This window comes from Triturus cristatus, chromosome 3_2 (genome assembly GCF_964204655.1).
Source record: "Triturus cristatus chromosome 3_2, aTriCri1.1, whole genome shotgun sequence".
NCBI lineage: Eukaryota > Metazoa > Chordata > Amphibia > Caudata > Salamandridae > Triturus > Triturus cristatus.
Genome location: NC_140584.1, coordinates 776,608,949 through 776,634,932, shown reverse-complemented (window position 1 = coordinate 776,634,932; position 25,984 = coordinate 776,608,949). Strand labels below are relative to the sequence as shown.

Sequence of the window (25,984 nt, the reverse complement as noted above, 5' to 3'; positions counted from 1 at the left end):
ATGATGCCACTCAATCCCACTACCAAGGACCCTCTGCTCCCGACGAAGGCAATATGCTCTTTCAGCGCACGTACCCAGCTACTGACCCGAATGGAGCAGAAAATGGACTCCCTAGCGGCAGATATCATACACCAAGACCTTCCCAACCGGATGAAGCCACCTTGCTCACACTCTCCGGTTAGCTACACACCTTCCCCCCACACAGCCTCTTCCATGGCCCCACTTGCACCCCATGGCCCACCAATCCTATGAGGAATCTCGCACATTGACCTAGCCGAGATCTCCGCTCCATTTCAGAACGAGAAGCAGATGATATCAACGACTCTTATCTCACAAAAAGCAAGAACACTGCCCCTTTTGCAAACACAGTTTTAGTGAGCACTAAGAGAATCCCTAGACTTGTCCTCTTGCCAGGCCCCCTGCTCAACACACTTATATACATAAGGCACACACCAACACTGAGGCTCCCTGTCCTCTACCGTGCATGCTCCCAACTGTAGATCAGCAGTACAACATGCCACAGATATTGCTGAAGTTATACTCACAGAAGAAATAGACATCGCATTTCTCACAGAATCCTGGCTCAAGGACCATTCTACCCCCATCCTGGACCTTCTCACCCCTCCAGGCTACAACATCATCAGACACGACAGACCGATCAAAACAGGTGCCGGCCTAGCTATCATTCACAAAGAAGAAATACAGCTTACCAGATTAAAATCCACATAATACCTAACTCTTGAGGACCTAGGTGTTGAACTTACAGTCAAAAGCACCATGGCCATCAAATTTCACACCATCTACCATCCTCCTGGTGAACGTACCCTCTTCGCTGAAGAACTAACCAACCTAATAACTCATTTCTCCCGAACAGACCAGTAAGAATGTTCCAGGGTGACTTCAATATCCACTGGAACAACCCAGAAGACACTACAACCCAGACCTTCTCCAACCTGCTTGAAATTACCAACCTCAAAGATTCTGCAATGAACCAACACACATCAAAGGAGCAACACTGGATACGATCATCACCAAAAATGAGCTGGTCTCTTTGAGATCAATTTCTCCCATTGACTGGTCTGACCACCACCTCATACTGTTTAATATTGACTCATGCCAGAAACCAACCAATACGACCTGAAAAACCTAAGCACTGGACCAAGAAAATCAAAGGAGTCCCCACAACCGAACTGGAATCCATGATTCATGCCCATCTACAACCCCATCCTTCCACTATGACGGCCGATGACCTCACACACCACTTTAATTCCACAATGACAGCGGTGTTAGTTCAAGTAGCACCACTCAAACATCTGAGATCTATCAAATCTAAATCTTGGTTGAACGTGGATCTTAATAATGAAAGACGACAACTCAGACAATTGGAAAGGACTTGGAGACTAAACCCTTCGACTCTTCACCTAGCGCAAATTAGATAAACCCGGTTAGCATATAAAAAACAAATTTTTAGAGAAAAGGCCACTTTCTTCCGCAGCCAACTAGACCAGGCGAAGAAAAGACCTAGAGAACTCTTCAACATTGTTAAAAGTCAAACAACTGCACACCCGACAAGAAATAAAAGCCACCAAGGATCGATGCGGAGAAATCTCCAGCTTCTTCACAGATAAAGTCACAAAAATTGAGCAATCCTTTATCCAAAGCTCAAATCCTCCCTCCCTCGCAACCTGTCACCCTTTAACCACCCTGACCAAACAGATCAAATCATACCACAGACAACCAGGCCCGCTTCTAACTAAAAATGACGCTAATTGGTTGAACTCCGAACTCATGTAGGAAATGGAATTCTTCAATATAATTACAAGCTTAAAGCCTACTTCCCACACTATGAACCCCCTCCCATCCACAATAGTAAAAAAAAATTCAACCACATCATTGCCCCTTTCTGGACAAAAATCATCAACTCCTCTCTCACATCAGGTTGTGTCCCAGACTCCCTCCAGCTTGGACAAATCACACCTATACTCAAGAAACCAGGGGCCGACCCCAACGAGCTCAACAACCTCAGACCTATCTCCAACCTTCCATTCCTAGCTAAAACATTGGAGAACTGCGTTCTCCAACAACTAAAAAAAACATATTGATGACTTCAACCTCCTCGACATCTTTCAATCGGGTCTTAGGAAAGGTTGTAGCACTGAAACAGCGATGCTCAATATTGCAGATGATATCCACAGAGCCTTGAATGAAGGTGAAGCCTGTCTCCTCATCCTTATTGACTTATCAGCGGCATTCGACACAATGAACCCTCTAGCTTTATTTGAGACTCTGAAGAGGCGCTCTAGCATTAATGGCACAGTACTAGAATGGTTCACTTCCTTTCTTCAGCACCATTCGCAACAAATTAAAATCAACTTCTGCCTCTGTGGACCAACACGAGTCAAACTGGGAGTCCCACAAGTATCGATCCTCTCACCATCCCTCTTTAATCTCTTCATGGAACCCCTTGCAAATATTCTGAAACAAACAGGGGTTCAATACCACCTATAGGCAGATGACACACAAATGTACTACAAAATAATATCACCCAGTGATATCCGACACCTCAATGTCACGCTAAGCAAGATGGTTTAACGCAAACCACTTAAAACTGAACCCGGACAAAACGAAATTAATACTGTTCTCTCCGAAAAGTAACCACTGACCCATTCAAGACTGGCTCGAGAAACTTGATGCTCTAAACTGCTCCCTTGTCCTATCCGACTCGGTAAAGTCAGTAGGCATTACCCTGGATAAGAACTTGTCAATTAAGGACCACATCAAGAACTCTGCAAAAGGTGCGCTTTACTCTCTAAAACACCTCAAGAAAATTAAACCTTTCATTCGCAAGATGATCTCAAGACAATAGTACAATCCCTAGTCCTTTCTAAACTGGACTATGGGAACCCCATCCTAAAAGACTCACCAAAAGCTCACCTAGCCCCACTAAGGTCTGTCCTTAACATGGGAGCTCGACTCATTACTGGTGTAAAAAAGATTTGAACACATCACACCAACACTCAACGCACTCAACTGGCTTCCCATGAAAGGCAGATGTATTTACAAACTGGCCTGCATCACACACAAGGCCCTTCACACCCAATCCCCCCAACTACCTAAACAGCAAACTGGTACAAGCAGGAAAATCCAGAACTCTGAGAAGCACCAACTCACTTCTTCTCATCCCTTAGAAACTGAAAAGGAAAGACGTCCCAGTGCTGATCCTTCTCTGCTAACGTACACAGGATGTGGAACGCATCCCCTCCTTCTCTTGCTTCAAAAAGTACCCGAAACTCCTTCTCCTCAACCAACCTAGGCATCAATAACCTAATGGGCTCCCCCCCTCACTTTGACCTTCAAGGATGGTGGTTATCTGACTGTTTCAACCACCTGCATCTTTCTCCCCTCACTGTATACATATGTATTATGCCTGCACCCTCATGTCCTGCGATGGTATGCAATGTTTCTTTTCCTTTCTGTATGTAAAGCTCTCTGATACCACAGTATATAAAACTTTATAAATATAAAAAAAATAAAAAAGTAGTACAATACCCTTTGCATAATACCTCGTCGTCGGCTCTCTTTCTGAGATGAGCATGTCAGAAACTGACTGCAAAATGAAACAAGGTTACTAACACGAGGCCATCAAGTAGGACTTTAACCTTCTTAAATCCGGAAAATGTACAATCTCACTACTGCAAGGTGAAATTGAAATACATTTTAGCGAGAGGAGGACTACACCTTGTGTACATTAGTAATGTTCACATTTACATTTTTCCTTAACCCTCGCAGCCAATTCATATTTTGAAGTTTTGTCTAATTAGTGTTGGATATTGAATAACAAGGTTATATAGAAAACTGTTGTTTTTCCTTTATCTGAACTATGATGCATGCTAGGGTGACTAAGAATGAATGGGTAGCGAATCATATACTTGACTCAGAATATCTGCAGTGAATTTTGTAACCAAGGCTTGTCTGAGTTAAGCACTGAGAAATGCAAAAAATGCAGCATATCCTAGTTATGCCTTCTCACAGAGATTCAGGCATTCTTATCCGGGGGAACTTAAGAGATGCTCAAAGGGGAGCTGTGAGATCAAAGTTTCATAGTTATTTGCTAAATTCAGTTTGATTTCACAACAATGAAGATTCTGGTTTTGTATCTAGCAAGACAGAGACAAAGCAATTCAGATGTGTCCTAATAGTCAACAGACTTAGTTAAATAGGCCAAAGCAAAACAAAACTGCTAAACATTCCAATAATGCAGTTTCACTGCCCAAACTATAATCCCCGCTCAAGGTGCATAACCACTACTAATTATAATGTAACTCCTGTGTATGTGATGTGTTCCTCCCTAGGTCAGTGACACATTTTAGATTTATCACTTACCTGAGGGATCAAGCGGCAAGATCTTATGGAGTCATTCAATCCCATCCAGTGCTGAAAATCAATATATTCACCCCGTTTCAGGAAATATTGGAGGCCCATGTAATTTGAATGTTCATAGAGCATCCAGCAACCATGAACAATGCGAATTGAGTTGCAGCGGATAAAGTGAGGTCTCAGATCGATGTGGTCAGTGCTACACTCATAGGAGCGGCCACTGAAGTTCTGGTCCTCGAAGAATATAATCTGCAGCAGAAAGAAGAATGTTAAAATATCTATCAACATGAAGCCTTGTTTTAATGACCCTACTGTAATTTAATAGCGCAACCAGAACAAAGATGAAATAAGTAATTAAATCCCCAGTACTCTTCTATTCTGCATCCACTCATCATACAGATGTTAAAAAAAACATTTTGTGACTGTTGCATCTACAGAGGTATGTGGAAACACTTGGATTGTTACATATAGTTAAAGACAAAGATGTTACAATAGACTATGTGGCATTCAAAGGAGCTGAAAAGTTCAGGACAATTATTTCACACTGTATGAAAATGGGTTGTTGGGTGAACAGCCACAATCCCACAATCCCTGTCAGAGTGAACTGCAAAAGTCACTAAATTACCCTATGCTTAACCATCTGGTAGTGCGGCTCAAAAGCAGTCAGGCTTAACTTAGAGGTAGTGTGTAAATTATTTATGCAGCGCACAAACAGAAATAATGTGAAAACACAGCACAAGAAAAATCCCATACCAATTTAGAAACAGAGTAAAATTATTTACATTATTTGACAACAAAACAACAAAAATATAATCATTTGAACTGAAGTTATGAATTTTTAAAGTTTTTAGTAAAATATAGCATCTAAAAGTTCAAAGCACCAACCGCGGAAATCTGGTTGTGTAGTGCTGTGTCAAAATGCAAAATATGGCTGACCGAAGTGGAGTGCGGGTTGGATACAAGAAGTGAATTGGGCCCAGTTGGTGCCTACCTTCAGGCTTGAAGTTTCAAGGAAAAGGTTCTGAGAAGTAATGTGAGTGGGGCAAGGTTGAAGGCGGTGTCCAAGGAGGGGACGTCTTAGTCAGAGAGCCGTTGGACGAATTCGCTGTGAAAATGTCTTTGTTTGGACTTCTTCCCTTTTTTGTAAGTCAAAAACCTCCAGCAAGACGAAGCAGGAGGCTGTCATCAACAAGAATTCCAGGAAGTTGGAAAACAACTAAAACAAATTTGATGCTGTAGAGAAGAATGTAGCCTCCACTCGACCAGCAAAGCACCTTGGGCAGATAGATGAGATGGTAGGTCCAACTCTTCCCTCGATTCTCAGAGCAGCTTTTTAGCGAATCCTAGGCGGAGTCCTCGAAGTTGCACTATGGGGAGCTATGCAAAGTGCAAAAAAAACTCAGTCGCACTACGTGGAGCTCCGCAAGCGGCGGAGTACGGTAGAAAAATGCTGTGCAATCATTGCGAACAGCACCATGCACAGCGCAAGCTTACCTTTTCTGCCGCTCGAGTAGATTTTTACTCGAGAGGCAGCTTTCTCAACCCGAGCGGTTGCGAGCATACGCTACCACTCGCAATGAGAAACCTGACCCCCCCCCCGTGTTTAGAAATCTCGCTGGGAGGTTTATTTTCAACGCTCGCGCTCACCAACTTGACGTAGGCAATCACGAACGAGGAAAAATCTTGCCGGGAGGTGAATTTTCCTCGCTTACCAACTTGAGGTTGGTGAACGCGAGCGAGGAAAGAAACTCTGCTCCGCTGCGTGAAGGGGAGTTTTTCAGAACTCCGCGAGCTCCACGCAACGCGGAGTGTGGGAAACTCCGCAAACTCCACGAGCGGAGAGGAGTTCACCACCCAGGGTTACTTTTAGCCCAAAATATTTCAAGTCCTAATTTTGGGATTTCCGCTATTATATGGGCATCTTTAGAATCACCACCAAGGGTCCAGGACTGGAGGGGCACCACTTAGGCGGTAGACCACTCACTCAGGCTGGGACCAGGTGTGCATTCAATATGGTGGTAACATATTGTGTCCCTGTGGTTCAGAACTCGAGGCCAGCAAACTAGCCCTTGGAGTCACTCTGGTAGTCCTAGGTTCAAGTTATGAAGCAGGACGAAAGCAGCACAGTAGGCCAATGAAGGTTCAAGGCAGTCTCCTGGCAGCAAAACAGTCCACCTAGGCACAGCAAAGCAGTCCTTCCAGGACAGTAAAAAGCAGGCCACAGCAACAGGCAGCCCGCATAGTCCTGTCATAGGTCCAGAAAGTGAACTGAAGAGTGGGTCTGAGGGTTCCTCTTTTATACCGGTGCCTTCAGTCCTCCCGACTTCCCTGCCCTGGGTGAAAGCTGGCTGAAATAAGAATGCAGGGCTGGCAAGTCCTTTGTCTGAAGGCAGAGCACAGCCTATTCAGTTGGAAGTGGGGCAGTGCTCAGTTCCGTCTACCCATCCTACCAGCAGGTTGCTTATTCAGTCACACCTAATCCATCTATTGTGCGACTGTCTGTGAGGAATGCATAATGTCCAACTGCCAACTACACCCAGTCATGTGACCTAGGACAGGCTCCAGGCACCAAAAAACCAATTGAGAATTAAGGGGGTAACCCATAAATACTACCCGACCTGGGTCAATAATACAGTACAAAAAGATATGTGAATACGGTAGCAAAGCACTTCTATTCAGACAGTATATAGTAGCAATCACCAATTATTCGTTGTGGCAAGTCCAATTTATTTACTTTTAAACAGAAGCATCTAATGCAATTATATTCAAAGCATTAGCAGATAATGGCAACTCCGTTGCTCATAATAATCACAGTGCAATATAATACAGTGCTCTTGGTGCAGATAGAGAAGGAGGAAGGGAAGTGGTATCTGTCTCTCGGCCGGAGTGCTCAGAAAAGGAGCACTCCGGCCGAGAGACAGATACCACGGGATTGGTTCCCGCCACATTGCAAGTTGTTGCGATATCGCTGCATGTTTCTCCCCATTCATGGACGAGAGCAATTCTAAGCCCACACTTTTTAACCACACGGCGGAGATCTCCGTCACTGTATTTAAGTGCTCTTCTCAGTCTAGTCCTGATGAAGACTCCACCGTGAGAATACCACTTAATCCTGCACCTAGGGTTCAAAACGTCGACAACACACAGACAACATACAACACAAACGCTGGCGACAATGTTATAAAAAAGTGTTTGTCCATTAGAGCTATGTGTATTTCCAGGAACATTTGACCTACTGCAGGCCGGAAAAGTTCTCATCATGCATAATTGATGTATATATGTCACAAATACCTTTTCCCTGTCCTCCACCCACACGTTACCACTTAACACCCATTCCCTTCCTCCTTCTGTATCTGCACCAAGAGCACTGTAATATATTGCACTGTGATTATAATGAGCAACAGAGTTGCCATTATCTGCTAATGCTTTGAATATAATTGCATTAGATGCTTCTGTTTACAAGTAAATAAATTGGACTTATGCCACAACAAATAGTTGGTGATTGCTACTATATACTGTCTGAATAGAAGTGCTTTGCTACCGTGACTACATATATATTTTTGTACCAAATAACTAAGGCAGGAAAATGCTGACTTTCTAAAAGTGAGGTTTTCAAGATTTGTAATTAAAAAACCAACTTTACCATTAAAGAGGATTTTTAATTACAATTTCATAGATACCAAACAGGAAATGCTAACCTGGTTTCCAATCAGAGGTTAGCACTCATTAAATGTAATAAGACAATCCAATGTTATCCTTTGAGACAGGTAGGACTCAGAGTAGAGACAATCAACATTTTCATGACCAGAACATATAAAACTTAAAAGTGCATGTCCAACCTTTTAATTACAATTCACCTAGGGCCTACCTTAGGCCTGACATATGCAATAAAAGGGGAGCTTAGCAAGGGTGTTATATAACCAAGCAAAATTGGCAGTTTAAATCTGCATTCAGGCTGCAATGGCAGGTCTGGGACATGTTTTAAGGAACAACTTAAGTGGGTGGCACAATAAGTGCTGAAGGCCCTCTATTACCATTAATTTTGATTGGGTAACTTGTGTACCACTTTACTAGGGACTAATGAGTAAACAAAATGTGCCAATCAGATGTAAACCAATCTTACTATGTTTAGGAGAGTGAGCACAGGCACTTTAGCACTGGTTAGCAGTTCTAAGGCCAACAACAACAAATTCAGCTCCAATAGGAGGGGTGAAGGCTAAATGTTTGGGGGTGACCCTGCAGAGGGCCAGGTCCAGCAAACGCTAAGAACCAGATTTATTTTAAACTAAAAATATGGAAACAGTAATGATCAGATATTCACCAAATATGACAAACCTCATAAACCAAGACATTGGAGGATAGCAGTTCCTGTTGAAAAGAATTCTATATAGTGTAGTATCCGGTTGGAGGGTGATGGGGGATTCCCTATAAAGAAGTGGTGCCCTCAAAAATCTGTCATGCTTCATCATCTGGCTTTTATCCTCGTGAGGTCAGCGCTGCAATACCCCCTAGGCATGTAACCCCCTTTCAAGATGGCTGCCACTCTAGCACAACGTTAACCTGTGCTATGTCATCAGCTGGGGATCAAAACGGCATGACACCTGTCATGGATACTGCAGTACCATATGACTCACACCTGTGAGATCGATGTGCAAATAATGGGACCCCCCCATGCTGCAGTTAAACTCAGGCGAGCAGGCCATGTCACCGGACTCCGGAAAAAACAAATAAGTGTGAGACAACCTGAGGGACCGTTCCCATGTGGGCTGGCCTCCCGGCTTTGTGCTTTAATATCCCTCCATACACTTACCTTCCTCAGATACATCCACCGCGAATCAGATGCGTTAACTGGCACTCAACCCATGTTGCAATTCTGCCTGGACTAGAGGGTAAGGCCTGATCCCTACCCTTACCATGGTAATTTGTGTATCTATTTTTCCACTTTCTGGCGCATGTGTGTGGGTGTCTATATCCAGTTTTATTTTTAAATTCAACAGTGTTTCCCCTGCTATATTGAGGGCATGTCACTCCACTCCAAAACACAATAGGAGTTAGACATCACACCCAAGCATTTATTTCACTTATATCTATGCCTAATGAACATTCCGTGTTTAAGTATTACTGAGCGTGTTCACCACTTATAAAACAGCATATGATGTAAAACAGAATATGTTTTTTCATTTTATTTTTCAGGTTGGGTTAAGACCCCACATGGTGTATGTGATGGAGGTATCCACTTGATTTAATAATATAGATTTACGCAATATACCTCCTGTCTTGACTTCTGCATGGTAATCACATGATAGCACATATTACATACCCAACCCAGAATAAGGGTAGGGATACTTTGCTGGTCCTAAAGAAACGCCGCAGATTTCTCCTGGACCATCAAGGCGTGAAACATGTCAATCTACACGAAGCAAAAGATTGCCATTCTTCTTAGTTAGAAGGACAATCTGCACAAGGATGTTATTTGCTCTAACATCCTTGAGCAGGTAATTTTGGTACAGAGGACCTCCTTCCCTGAAACACACATGCTTCAATTCAAGTCTCCACCTACTATGCTATCGAACCTTGATTACAATGTACGCAATATCTCAGCCATCTATCTTAATACTCGGTCTATGGCAAAACACCAGTCTGATATCTTTCTTTTACTTGAAAGTGAGCAGCCCGACCTCCTTCTGCTCACTGAAACTTGGCTGTCTCAAGAGTCATTTCCCGATATTTTGGCTGCACTTCCCTCGGACTACTGTATTACCCAGGCCAAACGTCCCCAGGGGAAGGTTGGGGGAGGAGTAGCCATTATCTCTCGTCACAATTTTAGATACGAGACCCTTTCTCCACTTGACCTTCCTCTGGTAGACAGCCTGGTAATAAAACTTGAGCTCGAACCTGGGGCTCCTCCATTTGTGTGTGTCCTGCTCTATAGGCCCCCCCAAGGCATGCCCCATGTTCCCTATTCCCTAGCCGAACAAATTGCCCACTTGGCTACTAACCATGGGAGGGTCTTACTTCTTGGAGATTTTAACTACTGGGCCAACAACACTCTCGGCGGCCCAAAATCAGTTGAGCTCACTGAACTTCTCACTGAGCTCAACCTCACCCAACAAATATCTATGCCTACCCACATTAAAGGACACATTCTTGATCAGATCTGGACCATGAACATTCCTTTGTCTACTGTTTCCGTAGCACCTTGCCCCTGGTCCGATCATCATCTTATTTACTTCTCTATTTCTATTGAGGCCATGACCAAAACTGTCGGCTCTGCCACCCACGTTCGAAGAAACTGGAACAGACTTGATAAATCGTCCTTCCTTCACTTTCTCACTAATACTGTCCCCTTGGACAGTCCTACTCTTGACTTAGCCAATGATCAGCTTTCTAGCTGGCTTCTGACCGCCACGGACAAATTTGTTCCCCTTAGGAAGTCTCCCGTCCTCCGTCCTCATGACGCCCATAAATGGTTCTCCAATGAACTAAAACTCCTCAAACTAACTCTCAGGCAATTGAAAAGGCAATGGCGCAGTAACTATAAACCCAAAGACAAACTGTCCTATCTCAACTTTCGGAACTCCTACAAAAAAACGATTGCAGCGGCCAAATATTCTTTTTTTTCTACAAAAATCCTGTCTGCTACCGATCGTTCTAAGGAGATCTTCCGTATTGTTGATGAGTTTTCCAATCCTGAAAGAATTCTTCGTAAGCCTCCGCCCTCTCAAACTTTCTGCAACTCTTTAAACACCTTCTTTATTGATAAAATTAAACAAATTAAGTCTAGCATTCCTCCTACTCAAAACTTGCTTCCCTCTCCTCCTCACAGTATTAACTCCTGCTCATTATCGCACTTTCCCTTATTACGGACTGCACTTTCGCTAAGTTTCTCTCCAAAATCAAATCAGGTTCTCCCACTGATTGTTGCCCCCCCCCAGCATTTGGAAAGAAATTTACACGCTTCTCCCTCATCCCGCCCTTAATCTTTTAAATAAATCCCTCCTTCAAGGTACTGTCTCCGTCACCTTCAAAGAAGCCATTGCTTTACCTCTCCTAAGAAAGATGGGCTCAGACCCAGAAATCACCACCAATTTTCGCCCCATCTCTCTTCTCCCCTTTCTGGCCAAGCTATTGGAAGCCTATGTCACTAGCTGCCTTACTGACTTTTTGGAGAAATCCGATTTTCTTGACCCCCACCAAGCGGGTTTCCGTCCGGCACACTCTACTGAGGCAGTCATCCTTACTGTTATGGATACCCTCCGTGGCGAGGCTGACAAGGGCTCTCCACAGGCCCTGGTTTTACTTGATCTTTCGGCTGCTTTTGACACGGTCGACCACCGTCTTTTGGTCGACCGTGTCAGTGAAGCAGGAATTTCTGGCCCGGCCTTATGCTGGATCACATCCTTTTTGGATAACCGTTCTCAGGCAGTTCGAACCGCCCAGTTCACCGCTCCCAGCGTTCTAATCTCTTGCGGTGTTCCACAGGGCTCCTCTCTTTCCCTTCTGTTATTTAATCTTTACCTTCTTCCTCTTGTTCGCTCTCTGCGGGAGCGGAAAGTCTGCACATTTAACTACGCCGACGATTTTCAACTTATCTTTCCCATTAATAACACCCCTGAATCAGTCCATGCATTCCAATCCACTATGCTGTTTATCAGCACTTGGATGAGCAAGAATCATTTGAAATTGAATCCGGACAAAACAGAAATCATTTTAACTAGTGGTATTGCTAAAAATCCCTGGGGCCCCCAGTTCTGGCCCAGAGAACTGGGTCAGCCCCCTGTTCCCTCAAGCACTGCTAAAAGTCTGGGGGTGCCTCTAAGCCAAGATCTAACTTTGAAGCCCCAGATTAGCTCTCTGGTATCCACCTGTTTCTACCAACTTCGAAAGATTAAGAAAATCTGCAAATACCTTACCTATGATGCCCGCATCCAAGTAATCATCGCCATGGTTATGTCACATGTTGACTACGCTAATTCATTGTACTTTGGTATCCCCCTCAACTTATCTAAAAGACTTCAGCTCATACAAAACCAGGCAGCACGCCTGATCACTCACCAACCCAGGCATCACCACATCACTCCCATCCTGAAGCATCTTTACTGGCTACCTGTCATTCAGCGGTGTGCCTTCAAAATTGGCTGTCTCATCTTTAAATCACTCAACTGTTCTAGTCCAAAATTTGTTAATAACTTGATCACAAAATATGCCCCTGCTCGCCTTCTCTGTTCTTCTTGCAAAAATCTCCTTCTGACTTCCACTTTCAGACTCAAACGCACCGGTGGAGCCAGGTTCTCTACTCTGGCCCCCCCGTTCTGGAACTCTCTCCCTTCTGAAATCCATCTCGCCTCTACTTTGCTCAACTTTAGACACCTTTTAAAGACTTGGCTCTTCCAACAAGCCTTCTAACTTTTCTTTTTGGACCAGACTTCTGCTCTCCCAGTGCCATGAAACCTCCCCGGTGTACGTGCGCTTTATAAATTCTTACTGACATGACATGACACAAGGTGACCCTCTATTAAATCCGTTCTGGTACCTCAGAGTTATTTTTAAACAGCATCAGCACCCACACCCGCCATCGTGACTAAACCAAAAAGATCTGCGCCAAAGAGGCCTCTCACGGTGACCACAGGGAATTGCAGCACCGACCCCATGTGTGGCAAAGCCCGAGTTTCAATGATGATATAATAGTGGAAATACTCCAAACACCATCGCTCATAAGAGTGGACAGCTCCGCGGCTTCTAGCAGCACACACAGGAGACTGGAAATCAGTAGCGGCACTAAAAAAACAACAGGTCAAGATCGCCTTACATGGTTCAATCGTGACCGAATAGTTAAGAGCCAACTTCGCCCCAATGGCCTTTTAGTGACCATTACCCCATGCATCTTCTGAGATGATATCGCCTTCAGGCAGGAATGGTCCAAAATAGCATGGAAGTGCACCCGTGACTATACAAGACATAGATAGGGAAATGAACAAACACAAAGATTACCTGACACAACAAAAAATCATTAAACTCCCATACACTCGTGTCTCTTCTTGCAGCTGTTTGATAGACTCATAAATCAGCTTCAGGGAGGATTCCACAGTTTGAGCTGCCTTAACCTTGCTATTGGTACCTTCCTGTGCTAGAGGTGCAGGATAAACTCTCTGCATCGCTGAGTAATCACACTTAAGGGTAGCGCTCAAGCCTTGGTTGGATGTTCCTTCTGCAGCTGATCCTGGTGGTAGGGCATCTCTGCTCCTTATGGATTGTCTTTTCCTTCTTACCACTGTGCCTGGGCAACCCTGCTGGCTACCAGGACTGGAGCTAGATGACTGGACAAAACTCTGAGTCTGTAGAGCTGATATCTGAGCCATCTGTAAGAGAAAAGAACTTATCCCCTAGTTCCTGGGAGTCTTCCAGCCTTTTAAGGCTCGTTGCCCCCTCAACCAGAGCGTTGGTGTTGATGTCCCTCCACGCTGATGTTTGCAGCGGCTGGGGGGTGGATCTGCTTCGGGACAGTGACAGCTTTCTATCTCTGTAAGCACTCAGCGTAGAGGCGGAAATTACATGGCATTAGGGCTTACCAAAAGCCTCAGGTGCCCTTTTTGTCCTTGTGCCAGTATTCCCAGATCTCTCTCCTGGCACTCCACTCCAAGAGTAGACCTCTCCTGGTTGCCACCATTACTCTGCATGTCAGTCAAGGTTAAGCCCGCTGGTATTCCCACCGTGGAGTCTACGGTAGTAGTCACAACAACTGGAAAAAACGCCATGATGCTCTGTTGTGGGTGATGCTGCTGTTGCTGCAGTTGGCTGTACTAGGAACCTTGCCTTTCTCCAGGTAAAGCCTTAGCATTCGTTCTTCCATCTTCTGAGTTGATGATCTCTAGGCTCTGTCTTCTCTTTAGGGCTGTCCTATTCTTGTTGGTGATGTTGAACCCTGATTTCACAGCCTTGGGGCACTGAAAAGGGTGTAGAACTTCCTTTGTTGATACCAATGATGTCATGATAGTGGCATTGACAGCAGCATCATAGTTTTTTTGCTCATGCAGCGCGAAGCATCTTGCTGTTGGTTCCGGCAGTGACCATGAGCCACCTGAGCTAGCTGGCCTCTCCTTCTCTGAGGGCCGAAGCAAATGCCAGGAATGCTGCTGAATGGGGCGAGCAACGAGCACTCCAGTCAAGACAGCAGCCACAAATGTCTCCTGTGAGACACGGATTGCTGCCCCGGTCCAGGGCTGGCAACGCGGGTGAGTTGTGACAAACACATGGGACTTTTATCTTGACACTTGCCAGGCTATTTCTTCATTATTCAATCCTGATTTCAGAGTGGTGGAAGAACTGCCGAAGTAGCCATTTACTCAGATGCCATCTTGCCTCCGCTGGCTTCAAATAGAGACCCTAGTGGATGGGAAGAAGAATCGGTTGGCTACCAAAAAACTGCAAGGGGCAGTCAGAAAGATGGCTAAAGCCTGGGTAGATACAAATACAAGACTGATGGCTGTGGAAGAACGGACAGCTACTCAAGAAAATTATGTTGTAGGGGGCTCAAATGCAGACAGAGGTGCAAGGTGTACAAATTACCGACATCCAGTGGAAATTAGAAGATTTTGAAAATAGGTAGCGCAGGAACAACCTGAGAATATTGGGTCTCAAAGGAGTTGAATTCTTTCAATATGGTGCTATATGGTACAAGTGCCTCACACTACCCTGAGTGCATAACACACTTTAGCCAAAGACCTACATATTACCATGATTAACTATTATTTCTTTAATATATCACTTTTTTTTACATAAGACCTTTTCACATGCAGGGAGGCTTATCATGGCTCTTCTCTTCTCTCTCTAGGTTTGAAAAGATTTATAGCAGTGGGATGTTACTGCATCCCCCACATATAGGGTGAGTGTTTACATCGATATTTGGTTTTGCCTAGGAATTAACACATAATTTGACCTAGGGTTGTCTATTAATACCATTACTTTTCTTCAGGACTATCTGTGTGTCATAGACAACACTACTCGTAAATCTGCCCCCACATACTCCAGATATTAATGCGGAACAGCAGATTAAACTATACACACCGCAAGGGTCTCTTTGGAATATACGACTTTATGTTAGCCCTTATATTCGGGATATACATCTAGCCTTCCCTCCTTGCTTTTTTAGGATGTGTTAACCCTTTATATGTCTTTCCTTATACTAGCCTATATACATTGTGGCCTTTCTATTGACCTTCATATAGGATCAGCTGTACTGAACCGCCACTTCTAGGTCAGCCATAAGACTTTCAACTTCTGGTCTTTTTAATGTTTACACTGTCTTATTAAATCAGCCGCATGATACTCAACTTCTGGCTTGATCAGTGTTTCACGGAACTCACATCTATTGGGCTAAAGGCGCTTTTCTCTTTTTTTACTTCTTTATCATCACTTTTTCTTGTAAATAGTTGTTGGATCTCTGACTTGCACGTAATTGAGAGATTGCACTGGATTGACTGTTCTATCTTTCCCATCACATTTTCATGATGTTCACAGCAATGAACATGAAGAATAAGAACTGGCATGGGGCGGAGGCTCTCTTTTCTTTTCTTCCCTGATTAGATCAGAATATACGGATGTACTTAACAACACGTATTTGTTAAGGAATTTTATGAACAACATGTTCTTACGATGTGCATATGAATTGACTTGTGTATATATATATATATATATATATATATATATTGCATAAATCCTCAATTAGTGCGCTCTCAGAAAATACCAACTCCGTGAGATGTATGAATATCGCTGTTTATTCACAACGCGTTTCGCTTTGACAAGCTTGATCACGTGAATGCCGTGCACCCAATGACAGCCGAACTTATAGTAATCATGTTAATCACAGGTAAGATAGTAAACAAAGAGTGAGGACTCAAACGAAATTCATTTTGGCAGACATCTTAGAGTGGAGCGAAATCCATGGACACCGGATAAGTGCCCTGGATGCCTCTAATTTAAACACGATTCAAAGTTAAATACAAAATGAGACCAGTGTTAAAGTGAAGCATCCTGCTGGGGCACCTCAATGTATGCACATGCAAATAATGGGTCATCCGATAATTCCCAATAAACAGTATAAACATGTCAGAACTAAAGCAATAAATGTGCTTAGATGTGTGGTTAACTGTTGTCAAATAAGGTATGTACACTCCAGGTTTGCCAAAGACCCATCGGTTATCAAATTTGCTTCAATTACGCAACAGATAAGCTCGCATCAAATAAATCTGTGTCTTGCTCAAATTTGCTGGGGTATCGAACAGATAAAAATATGAGTGACTAGCATCTAGATGGGTGAAAAAAATGAGTGAAAAAAACTATTAGTTGACAAAATAAGTAAATGGCTGCTCCATTGTCGTTGCATAATGTCAAAGAAGGGGGGGATTTAATAGGGCAAGTGCCCAAAGTCTTAAGGGTGATGTGCACTAGATCTAATGCATACTCTTCCATAAGTGTCCAAAGATAGTTCCCATCTTCCCAGATTCCGGGAGACAACACCCCTAGTGTGAGCGGCCTACAAAAAGTTCGAAAGTTGTCAAGGCAATGTCGAATTGTTCCTCACCCTGCAGTCTGCATCTTATGTATCAGTTACATAGTGGGACCAGCCGTCAAATTAGAGTGAGTGAAATACGTGCTCTTGATGCGAGAGAAAAAGGGTAGGCGGCCCGTGCTGGTGAATGCTGGTGGATGGGCCCCTTCCTTTCCTCCTGTGCAAAAACAAATGAAAAACAAATAAGAAAAAACGAATTAAAATAAGGATCACTCAATCCTGTACATATGGGTGTATAGAATATACATTAAATCACTGACCAAGGAAGGGGAAGAAAACTACTGTTCACAAAGGAAACATGAAACAAGCTGCAGGAATAAAAACCAGCTGTGCCGGCCAGGTACAGTCGTTCAACGTAATAAGAGCAGAGTCATCAGGGACAGAGAGAAACAGCAGGAAACCGCTGAATAAGCAGACATAGCGGAATAATTGGGTACTCTGTCTGTGAGTAGAAATCAGGAGTCATTCTTTAAGGTGTATTGATAGCTCTTCGTCTTGGTTCAGTCCTCCTGGATTTTTTGTTTGGAAGTCTATAATGTATTTAGACTCCCTCTGTCTCAACATGAGTAACCTGTTGCCACCCCTGGGATGTTTCTCGATCTGTTCCAGAATAAAGAAACTCATGTCATTGGTGTTTGAAGAATGTCTCTCTTTAAAGTGGCGCGCTACGGGATATTTGGGGTCAAAATTATTGATGGCCCTCCCATGTTCTAAGATGCGCTTCTTGGCCATGCATTTGGTACTACCTATATACCATAGATTGCATGTGCAAGAAAAATGAGACGGCGAAGTGGTGGGAAGCGACATCCCTGCAAAATTATGTCGATCAAGACATGGTACCTAGGGGTCTTAGAGGAATGGGCAGCTAATTCATCGCAAAGTTCAAGAAGAATGCTTGAAATTCTGTTCAAGTACGCTTGGCTGGATCGCGAGATCATACTGGATGAAATTAAAGTGATCATGGAAGATCTCAAAAAGAACATGGAAATTGAAGCACTCAACACAGCGCTCATTACAATTAAGGAACGTCTCAAAAGACTTGAGAATGACATAAGGGCATGTAAACAAAGGAAAATGACCCGTGATTATAATGACTACATGTCAATCTAGTAAGATTGACATGATTACTATAAGTTCGGCTGTCATTAGGTGCACGGCATTCACGTGATCAAGCTTGTCAAAGCGAAACGCGTTGTGAATAAACAGCGATATTCATACATCTCACGGAGTTGGTGATTTCTGAGAGTGCACTTATTGAGGATTTATGCATTATTTACGAACCGGTCTTCTCCGCCGGTGCGTGCGCCACTCTTCAAGGGTCCCGAGATGACCAGAAGGAGGATTGTGCAGTATTGATTATATACAATATATAAACACAAGGTAACTCACATGAGATGCACTCGAGACAAGCGACAGGTTACCAGCCTTTTATTTCAGGTACAGTTGTGCGATGAGTGCTGGTTTAATAGAGCAGCTTTCCAACCAGCCTGACGCGTTTCAGGTTTCCCCTTTCTCAAAGGCTTGTGGTAAGTTCGTGCTGTGGCGTGCAGCAACTCCCATAAGTGCAATAATGTCACGCCCCTTAATTCGGCAAATTCAAGACTCCTGGGAGTTGTAGTGCACAAACATTCACTCCATATTTCAGCGCACTAATGACTGCTTTCGATGAAGACCCCACTGGGCCCCCGCAACCATGCACAACTTAAATCCTTCGTCGTTGCTCCATATACGAGGATGGTGTATCCAATCCTCATGGCCTCCTGATAATATGGAGTGGTGCAATCTCGGCGGATGAGCGCCCGCCTCAATTTGTAAACACAAGGTAACTCACATGAGATGCACTCGAGACAAGCGACAGGTTACCAGCCTTTTATTTCAGGTACAGTATATATATATATATATATATATATATATATATATATATATATATATATATATATATATATATATATATATATATATATATATAAAATAAAATGTCAGCCTTGAAAAAGTCACTGGTGTGACGAAACACGTGTCGGCTGTTTTTACTGACTGGCTGTTTTTTCCTGACTGAAAATACAAGCTTCAGTGAGAAATAATATTTGGCTCTTGTCTTTGAGTTGTCAGATCTATAAATTACTAAGAGAAGTGGAAGTACTTCATGTTGATTGTTGTAGTGAGTGCTGTGGTACCCTTTCTTCATGTTAACACGGAGGTCTTTAGCTAAAGTTTGTTATGCATTCAGGGTAGTGTGATGCATTCGTACCATATAGCATCACATTCGAAGAATTTCTCTGCACAATTCTGATGACTGACACAGGAGCACATTATAAGAAAAGTGTGATCAAAGTCCCATCACTACCCGTTCTAATTATTTGCAAATTATATGGTGATCGGCACTCTCTTGTTTGCAAGCTACACAGACCATACACTACTACTATATAGTGATAACGACAACTCTTGATAATGACAGAAACCAACCAATAGAAGAATTGTTTAATGATCGAACAATTTCTAGGAAGGAAAAACCTACCAGTACCAACAGAGAAGGACTTAGACAAAAATTCATAAAACTTAAACATGCAAAGAAACAGGAATTGTGAAGATGATGGGATGCCACCATCCTTAATAGGTACATTGACATGAAACAGGTCCCTAGGGGATTACGGGTTATCATATTCCCCTCCTTTGAAGACTTAGACATAGGTTTACTGAATGAATGGGAAAATTTGATCATGTCCTCCTCATTCGGCATAATGAATATACTCATCAAACATGCTGAAAGAAAGAGGGAGGCTTTAAATCTAGACATAGAAAAGATTGAGGGTGAAATCAGGAGTATTAATGTACCGGAAGCCACAGAAAAAAACTATGTCATTCTGAAGGATGTTCTAGCAGCACTCCAAATGTACTTAAAAGACAAAAAGATGAGGAAACTCAAACATAATGAGAATGATTGCTGCAATGGCAGAATATTCACCTTTGCCTGAAAATTTGATGGCATAAAACCATGTCAACAGACGGTGGATGATGGATCTAGGGCACTTACGAATTCAATTTCGGCCAGTGAATTGGACATTTCCAGTATCACAAGTGAGACAAGTGAACCCTCTGATTTTACAAACACTAGGCCCAACATGAATATGGCAGGGAGGGAACAAGACTGAACTTTACCAAATAAACAGATCCAAAAAAACAAGAAGCGGAGGGCGCCACAAACACTAGAGAAAGGTTAACAACACGATCTGTATCCCGTAACCAAAAGAACTGACACCACTACAGAATGTACCACATAAAACGTTACAACAAGGAATATGTAATGACAGTGTATCGATTACCAATCTGTCTGATTATGATTTGTCTCAAAAACAAACGGATGTCTTATGTAAAGGTCTACATTTTTGCCCAACATCACGGGTGGACTTTGCACAACTACATGTTGATGTGTAGAAATTTGTGAGACATTTAAAATTAAAAAAGTATTTTGAAGAGCAACTAAACTATGTTCCACCATTGATTTCACACATGTTGGAGTGTAATATACCTATCAAGGACATACAAGATGTCCATCTGATCGTATCATTAGATGACACTGAGCAAACCGCTACCATGTTAGGCATTATATCCTCGAACCTTAATGTGGATAGTCGGTTGAAACCCAAATCAACGTTTTAGCCAATTCTACCTCCTGATAACCTAATAGATACGTTTCACAAGGCAGTCATCAATGACTTGCACAAATTGGAGGATGAAACACAGATGAGACCTAGATCACCAAAGGAGTATCTAGATAGACAGTAACAGCTGGCAGTGGAGATACTTAGGAAGACATCCACAATTGTCATTAAGGAAGCTGACAAAGGGGGTAACGTGGTGGTGATGAACACCACAGATTAATTTGTATAGATTAACAGACAGCTATCATACACCACACCGTATTTAAAACTAGCCACCAATCCAGTTAATGGAACTATGAGGAAGATTAAGTCTAGACTGAATCACTGACGGGATCGGTCTCTTATTAATAACTTAGAGTATAAATACATGTATAACATGTCCACGTGCACCATGTATTTATACCCTACCAAAAATTCTTAAGGTTGAAATTCTCCCACCGTGCAGACCCATTATTTCAGAGATTGGATCACCAATAGAGAGGATCTCGGAATTCATAGATGTATTTTTACAGCCCTTAGTACATAAAATCCCATCTTACATATGAGATACTGGAGATCTATTAAGTAAATAAGAAGACATTGAATGGTTAGAGACTTTTCACTTTGTAACACTAGATGTTAACTCTCTGTATACGAGTATTCAATTAGAAAAAGGCTTAACAACACTGGGGTCCACTCTTTTAACAAGGGACGCAACATTGTTTGAACATACAATGATGATTTTGGACCTGACGAGATTGGTTTTCGAAAACAATATTTTTTTACATGGAAAGGACTGGTACAAACAAGCACATGGGGTGGCCATGGGGTTAAAATTTTCACGCTCATATGCAAATCTGTACATGGGACATTTTGAGAAGGTACACCTGTGGTCAAAGTTCACTGCTGAGATTTTAGAACATAATATATATTGGGGGAGGTAGATTAATGACATATTTGTCATCTGGATAGGAGACACAGGTTGTCTACATACACTGTTTGAACACATACAATCTTTCCTTTACACACAATGTGAACTCCAAACAGATTGAATTCCTGGACGTTACCTTGTATGCAGAGGGCTCCAAAATATCAAACAAACTCTTTAGAAAACCAATGGCATGCAACTCTGTTTTATATGTATAAATAGTGATAAAGTGTGTGCTCTCTCTCCTTTAAACATGGTTAGATTGGCTTACACCTGAACGTTTACATGCTGCTAATATTGATATAGTTGATATCGATATGAGTAATGATACATTCATGTATAAAAACGAAGTCACATCTTTATTGACAAGTTTGCTCGTTATGAATGTCGTACTTTGCAATTTGGGACCGCGTAGGAGGCAGGGCCCTAACCCTGTCTATCCCGGTATTAGTGAACCGCGAATGGTTAATGCGGTATGTACAAGTGCTTTGTGTAACGTTTTAGCTATGAATGCACTGTGTATACGTTATTATACATCACTACGTGGGTTCCATCTTAGAGCGGTGGCCATCTTATGGTTGCCCTCACATAGGCTACACATCATGAAGCAAATACGGGCCTTTTAGAGCACATGTGCCTTCCTTTGACTTTTCTGTGACCTGGGCAGCTTGGCTCCGCTGCCCCAGGTCAGTCCGGTCTCACGAGCTCCCCGTCCTCTGGCCACCTGTGATTAGCATCAGGGCTTGACACACCATAAAACCTTTTCATCCTACACGAGCCTCCAGCTAATCTCTTTCACACCTGACTGTTCCTGCTTTATGGCTTGTTTTCCAAACAGGAGATGCTCATGTTTATTGGGGCCTATCGATATCTGATGTGGGATCTGAGCCTTGCTGGGTAAATAATTGCAGGCTGGCTTAACTGGAATGTGGGATGGTCATCATGACTCTGCCTTTTCGTTTGTAATGTATACACTTCTATGGCCATATCATAAAACAAGGAATGTGTGCCTGAAGCAGAATATTTTTTATTTAAGGAGAAGCCCGTTTCTGTGATTTTTAGCAGTCTCCTGAGAACATACACGCTGTTGTACTTCTAGGATACCTGTGATTGGTCTGCAGCCAATAAACTGATCTTTGACTTCACCCAGAAGACTCTGTGTTTCTGTAGGTCTGAAACAGGAAGAACCCGAAGTCATAGGGTGTGTTCCCCTGCACCGCTGGGCTTAAAATTCCCAGTACTTCAGTTAGCGCCCAACTCGGCGCGATTTCAGCGGTACCGGTCCAAACCAGAGGTTCGTGAGGAGCTTTGTGTGGAAATTCTAGAGGAAGGCCGCCACTTCATCGACCCCTGCATGTCGACGTGGTCCGAAAGTCTTTTCTGTGAGGTTCTCCACGTCCCGACGGCTACGAAGGACTGCTGCCCTGATTAATCGCCCTGTTTTGGATCCTTGACGATTTTGGTAAAGCGAAACAATCGAGAGAGTCTTCTGGTGACGCCATTGATCATCGATATTGAGTTAAGTATAAGTGGAGCGTCTCCCAATTTGTTTGGTATCCTTCGGATAATTTTGATTTGGAGTTTGCAAACGCCAAAGCCAGAGGACTCGTGTATTCACGAGACTATCGTAATCGATAATCCTTTGAAGTTTGGAACTAGACTAGTGAGCGAAGATGCCTGGTGCTAGTGTATTTGGAAGAATATTTTGTTTGAGTTGTGGAAGGGATTTCCAGTTAGAGGATTAATGTCCGGTTCCTCCAATTGGAACTGCAACTTATGAGCTTTATGTAAAACATGGCGTGGGCCCCATTGCATATAATGAAGTATGGATCCGATACACCAGAAAGGACGGTGTTTTAAAATGGCCCCAAAATGGTAGTTTCGATACAGATATCTTAGATAATTTGGAAGTTAAATTGTTTAAAAAGAAAGCCCGGCCGGCGATGTTTGATTCTTTCCGCCTATGGCGAAAGGAAGCCAAACAGAAGGAAATTAAGCTAGCAAAAAGAAATAAGAGAGAAAGAGGTATGTCAGTGATGCAAGCAGCTGTGCAATTTAAAGATAATGAGGAGGAACAAATGAATGAGCAATTGCACAGACAGCGCAAACTAGGGATTGATAAATGTTACCCTGTTTTGTCACCCCTTGTGCAAGATGAGACAAAAGAGAAAGAGAAAGATTCCCTAATGTCCCATTTGCTAAGTTCGCCACCCCTGTATGCGCAAAATGCCACCGCGCCACCACAGCTTGTAAATGCGCAGCCTCCAGTAAATATGCCGCAAGCCTTCCCACAGCCGCCAGCTCCTCCTCAGCTGGCTCCTATCCTTGCAGTGCAGCCCTCTCAAGGGCCGCCAGTTTTGTTACCTGTTACCCCCGCGCTTCCTGCGACTTTGCCTAGCACGCCAGCGGCTTCCCCTGGCGCTCCTTCTTACACTACCCAGTATCTGAATCTGTTTTTCTTCCCTCTGTCTATCCCCCCATTCTCGCCTCAACTTCTCCTTCAGCGCGACAACGTCTAGCTAATGTAGTTACTAGTTTAATGTCGCCTCTCTTTGGGTCATCGAGTGCGACTCCTGGTTTACAGCGTAAACAATTGCGTAGTCAGCTGCCTGGTCCCGACGAGAAAGAGGTGTTAGATCATCTGGCACGTAGGTGGATTGGTTTCCCTTCACTCTATGATGTGGAATCAGTTGTTAACGTTTTTCACCAATGGATACCCCAAAGCAGAGGTATGTCTTTGATAAGATGTGTGAATTCCTCTGTGAGGAATTGGAGGATAATGGTGCAAACCCAAACCCGCAGGAATTGTGTCGAGTGCGATTTGATTTTGAAACAGGTATAATTGTGGGCCCCAATGTAGATAAAGCAGTTGCGACTTTACTGTCCCTCAGAAATGGGGATTGTCAGCAATCATTGTTCGAACAGGAATACCCTGTGGGGAAGAAGGGAAAAGCGTGACAATACCCTATGAGAGAAGTCCCTCCGGTATGGAAGGAAGCTGTTGCGGCTGATGCCGCTAAAGGTATTGCTGCTATGCCAGCTCATTTTCAGCGTGTTTGGGTGCATGTCCCATGGAAGCGATCTGAGGTGTTTGGGCTCAAGCAGACATTGCCGGACCCCCGTAAAAACCCTGCAGGATATTATAAGGAGTTATCACAAACTGCAGGATCATGTATCATGAATCTAGCTGACATTGATATGTTGTTTAGAAATGTTGTTCCACAGACTTTGTGGGGGTCAATTCGTAATGTAGATCACGATGCAGAACTAGGTGCTACATGGGCTAATATTATTGCCGCAGACACTAGACAAGTTGGTGGTGCAAAACCTGAGCCTCTGGTAGCAGAACTCCCTGGCAGAATTATTACATATATGAAACCTTTAATGCCCGCGATGCGCGTAAATTGGGATAAACTATCCGCATGTAAGCAGAAGAAAGATGAGACAGTTTCCGATTTCTTTACCAGGTTTGAAGAAACGTTTATCGACCACAGTGGTCAAGACATGAGCACTGAAGGTGGCCAACGGTTATTTGTTGATAAATTTGTGCAGAATCTACTTCCCGAGTTGTGTAAAAAATTAAAAGACTCAGAAAGTTCCTGGGCTGTTTCCTCTCAGCGCAAATACTGGCTACTGCACAGTATTATGAGAATAGAGACAAAGATGAGAAGGATAGAACAGATAAAAAAACGAAAGAACTGAAAACAAAGGTCCTTTTACAGCAGGCCTATCCACCACGTGGAGGACAGAATAATTATAGGCAAACACAAGGTATCTATCAGCAACCCCAACAATTTCAGAATAGTCAGCAAATGAATGGTTATTATCAACCACGAATCCCTGTAGGTCCCAACCAATGTTCATATTGCAAAGAGGAAGGTCATTTTAAATATAGTTGCCCTAAATTAATGCAGCGTAACAGTACTGCTTATGGTGCAAGAGGTAGAGGTGGTCAGCAAGCTCCTAGAGGCAGAGGGCGTGGAAATGTTCCCCAGAACGCGCGTCCTCTTCCGCCTCAAAATACCATAAATAGCTTTGATCAGCAAGCCAATGCGACTGGTAATACAGCTCAGTACTACAATAATGATTATTATGCAGAAGATGACAATGTAGAAGATAACGATTACTAGGACAGCCGTAGACAGAGAGAGGGAGTTGTTTCAGTGCCAGTGGATCAGAGCGGACCTTATGTTAAAGTAACTACAGCAAATGTAACGGAGCCTTTTTTGCTGGATACTGGTGCTGCAAAGAGTTCAATCATGCATTCAAAACTCCCTGGCGCGCCTTTGTCTGGCGAAATGAATGTTTCAGTAGGTTTTTCTGGCGCCCCAGTTAGGAACCCGATTTCTAGTCCTATGTCACTTTCTGTTGGACCTTGTGAGCTAAAAGCACCCCTCATCCTAACGACAGGTTGTGGTGAAAATTTGCTAGGATTAGATTTGCTAAAAAGATTGCATGCAACGCTATATTGTT

The 25,984-nt window shown here is 43.2% G+C and overlaps 1 protein-coding gene across 1 annotated transcript in view; it reads right to left on the bottom strand.

The window, feature by feature from the left end:
• Positions 1 to 25,984, bottom strand: part of LOC146858083 (gamma-crystallin M2-like) — a 193,000-nt gene that overhangs the window by 28,099 nt on the left and 138,917 nt on the right. Inside the window, exon 2 of the mRNA XM_085648846.1 lies at positions 4,384 to 4,626. Coding sequence (XP_085504972.1) covers positions 4,384 to 4,626 — 243 coding nt within the window. The remainder of the gene's footprint in view (positions 1 to 4,383; positions 4,627 to 25,984) is intronic.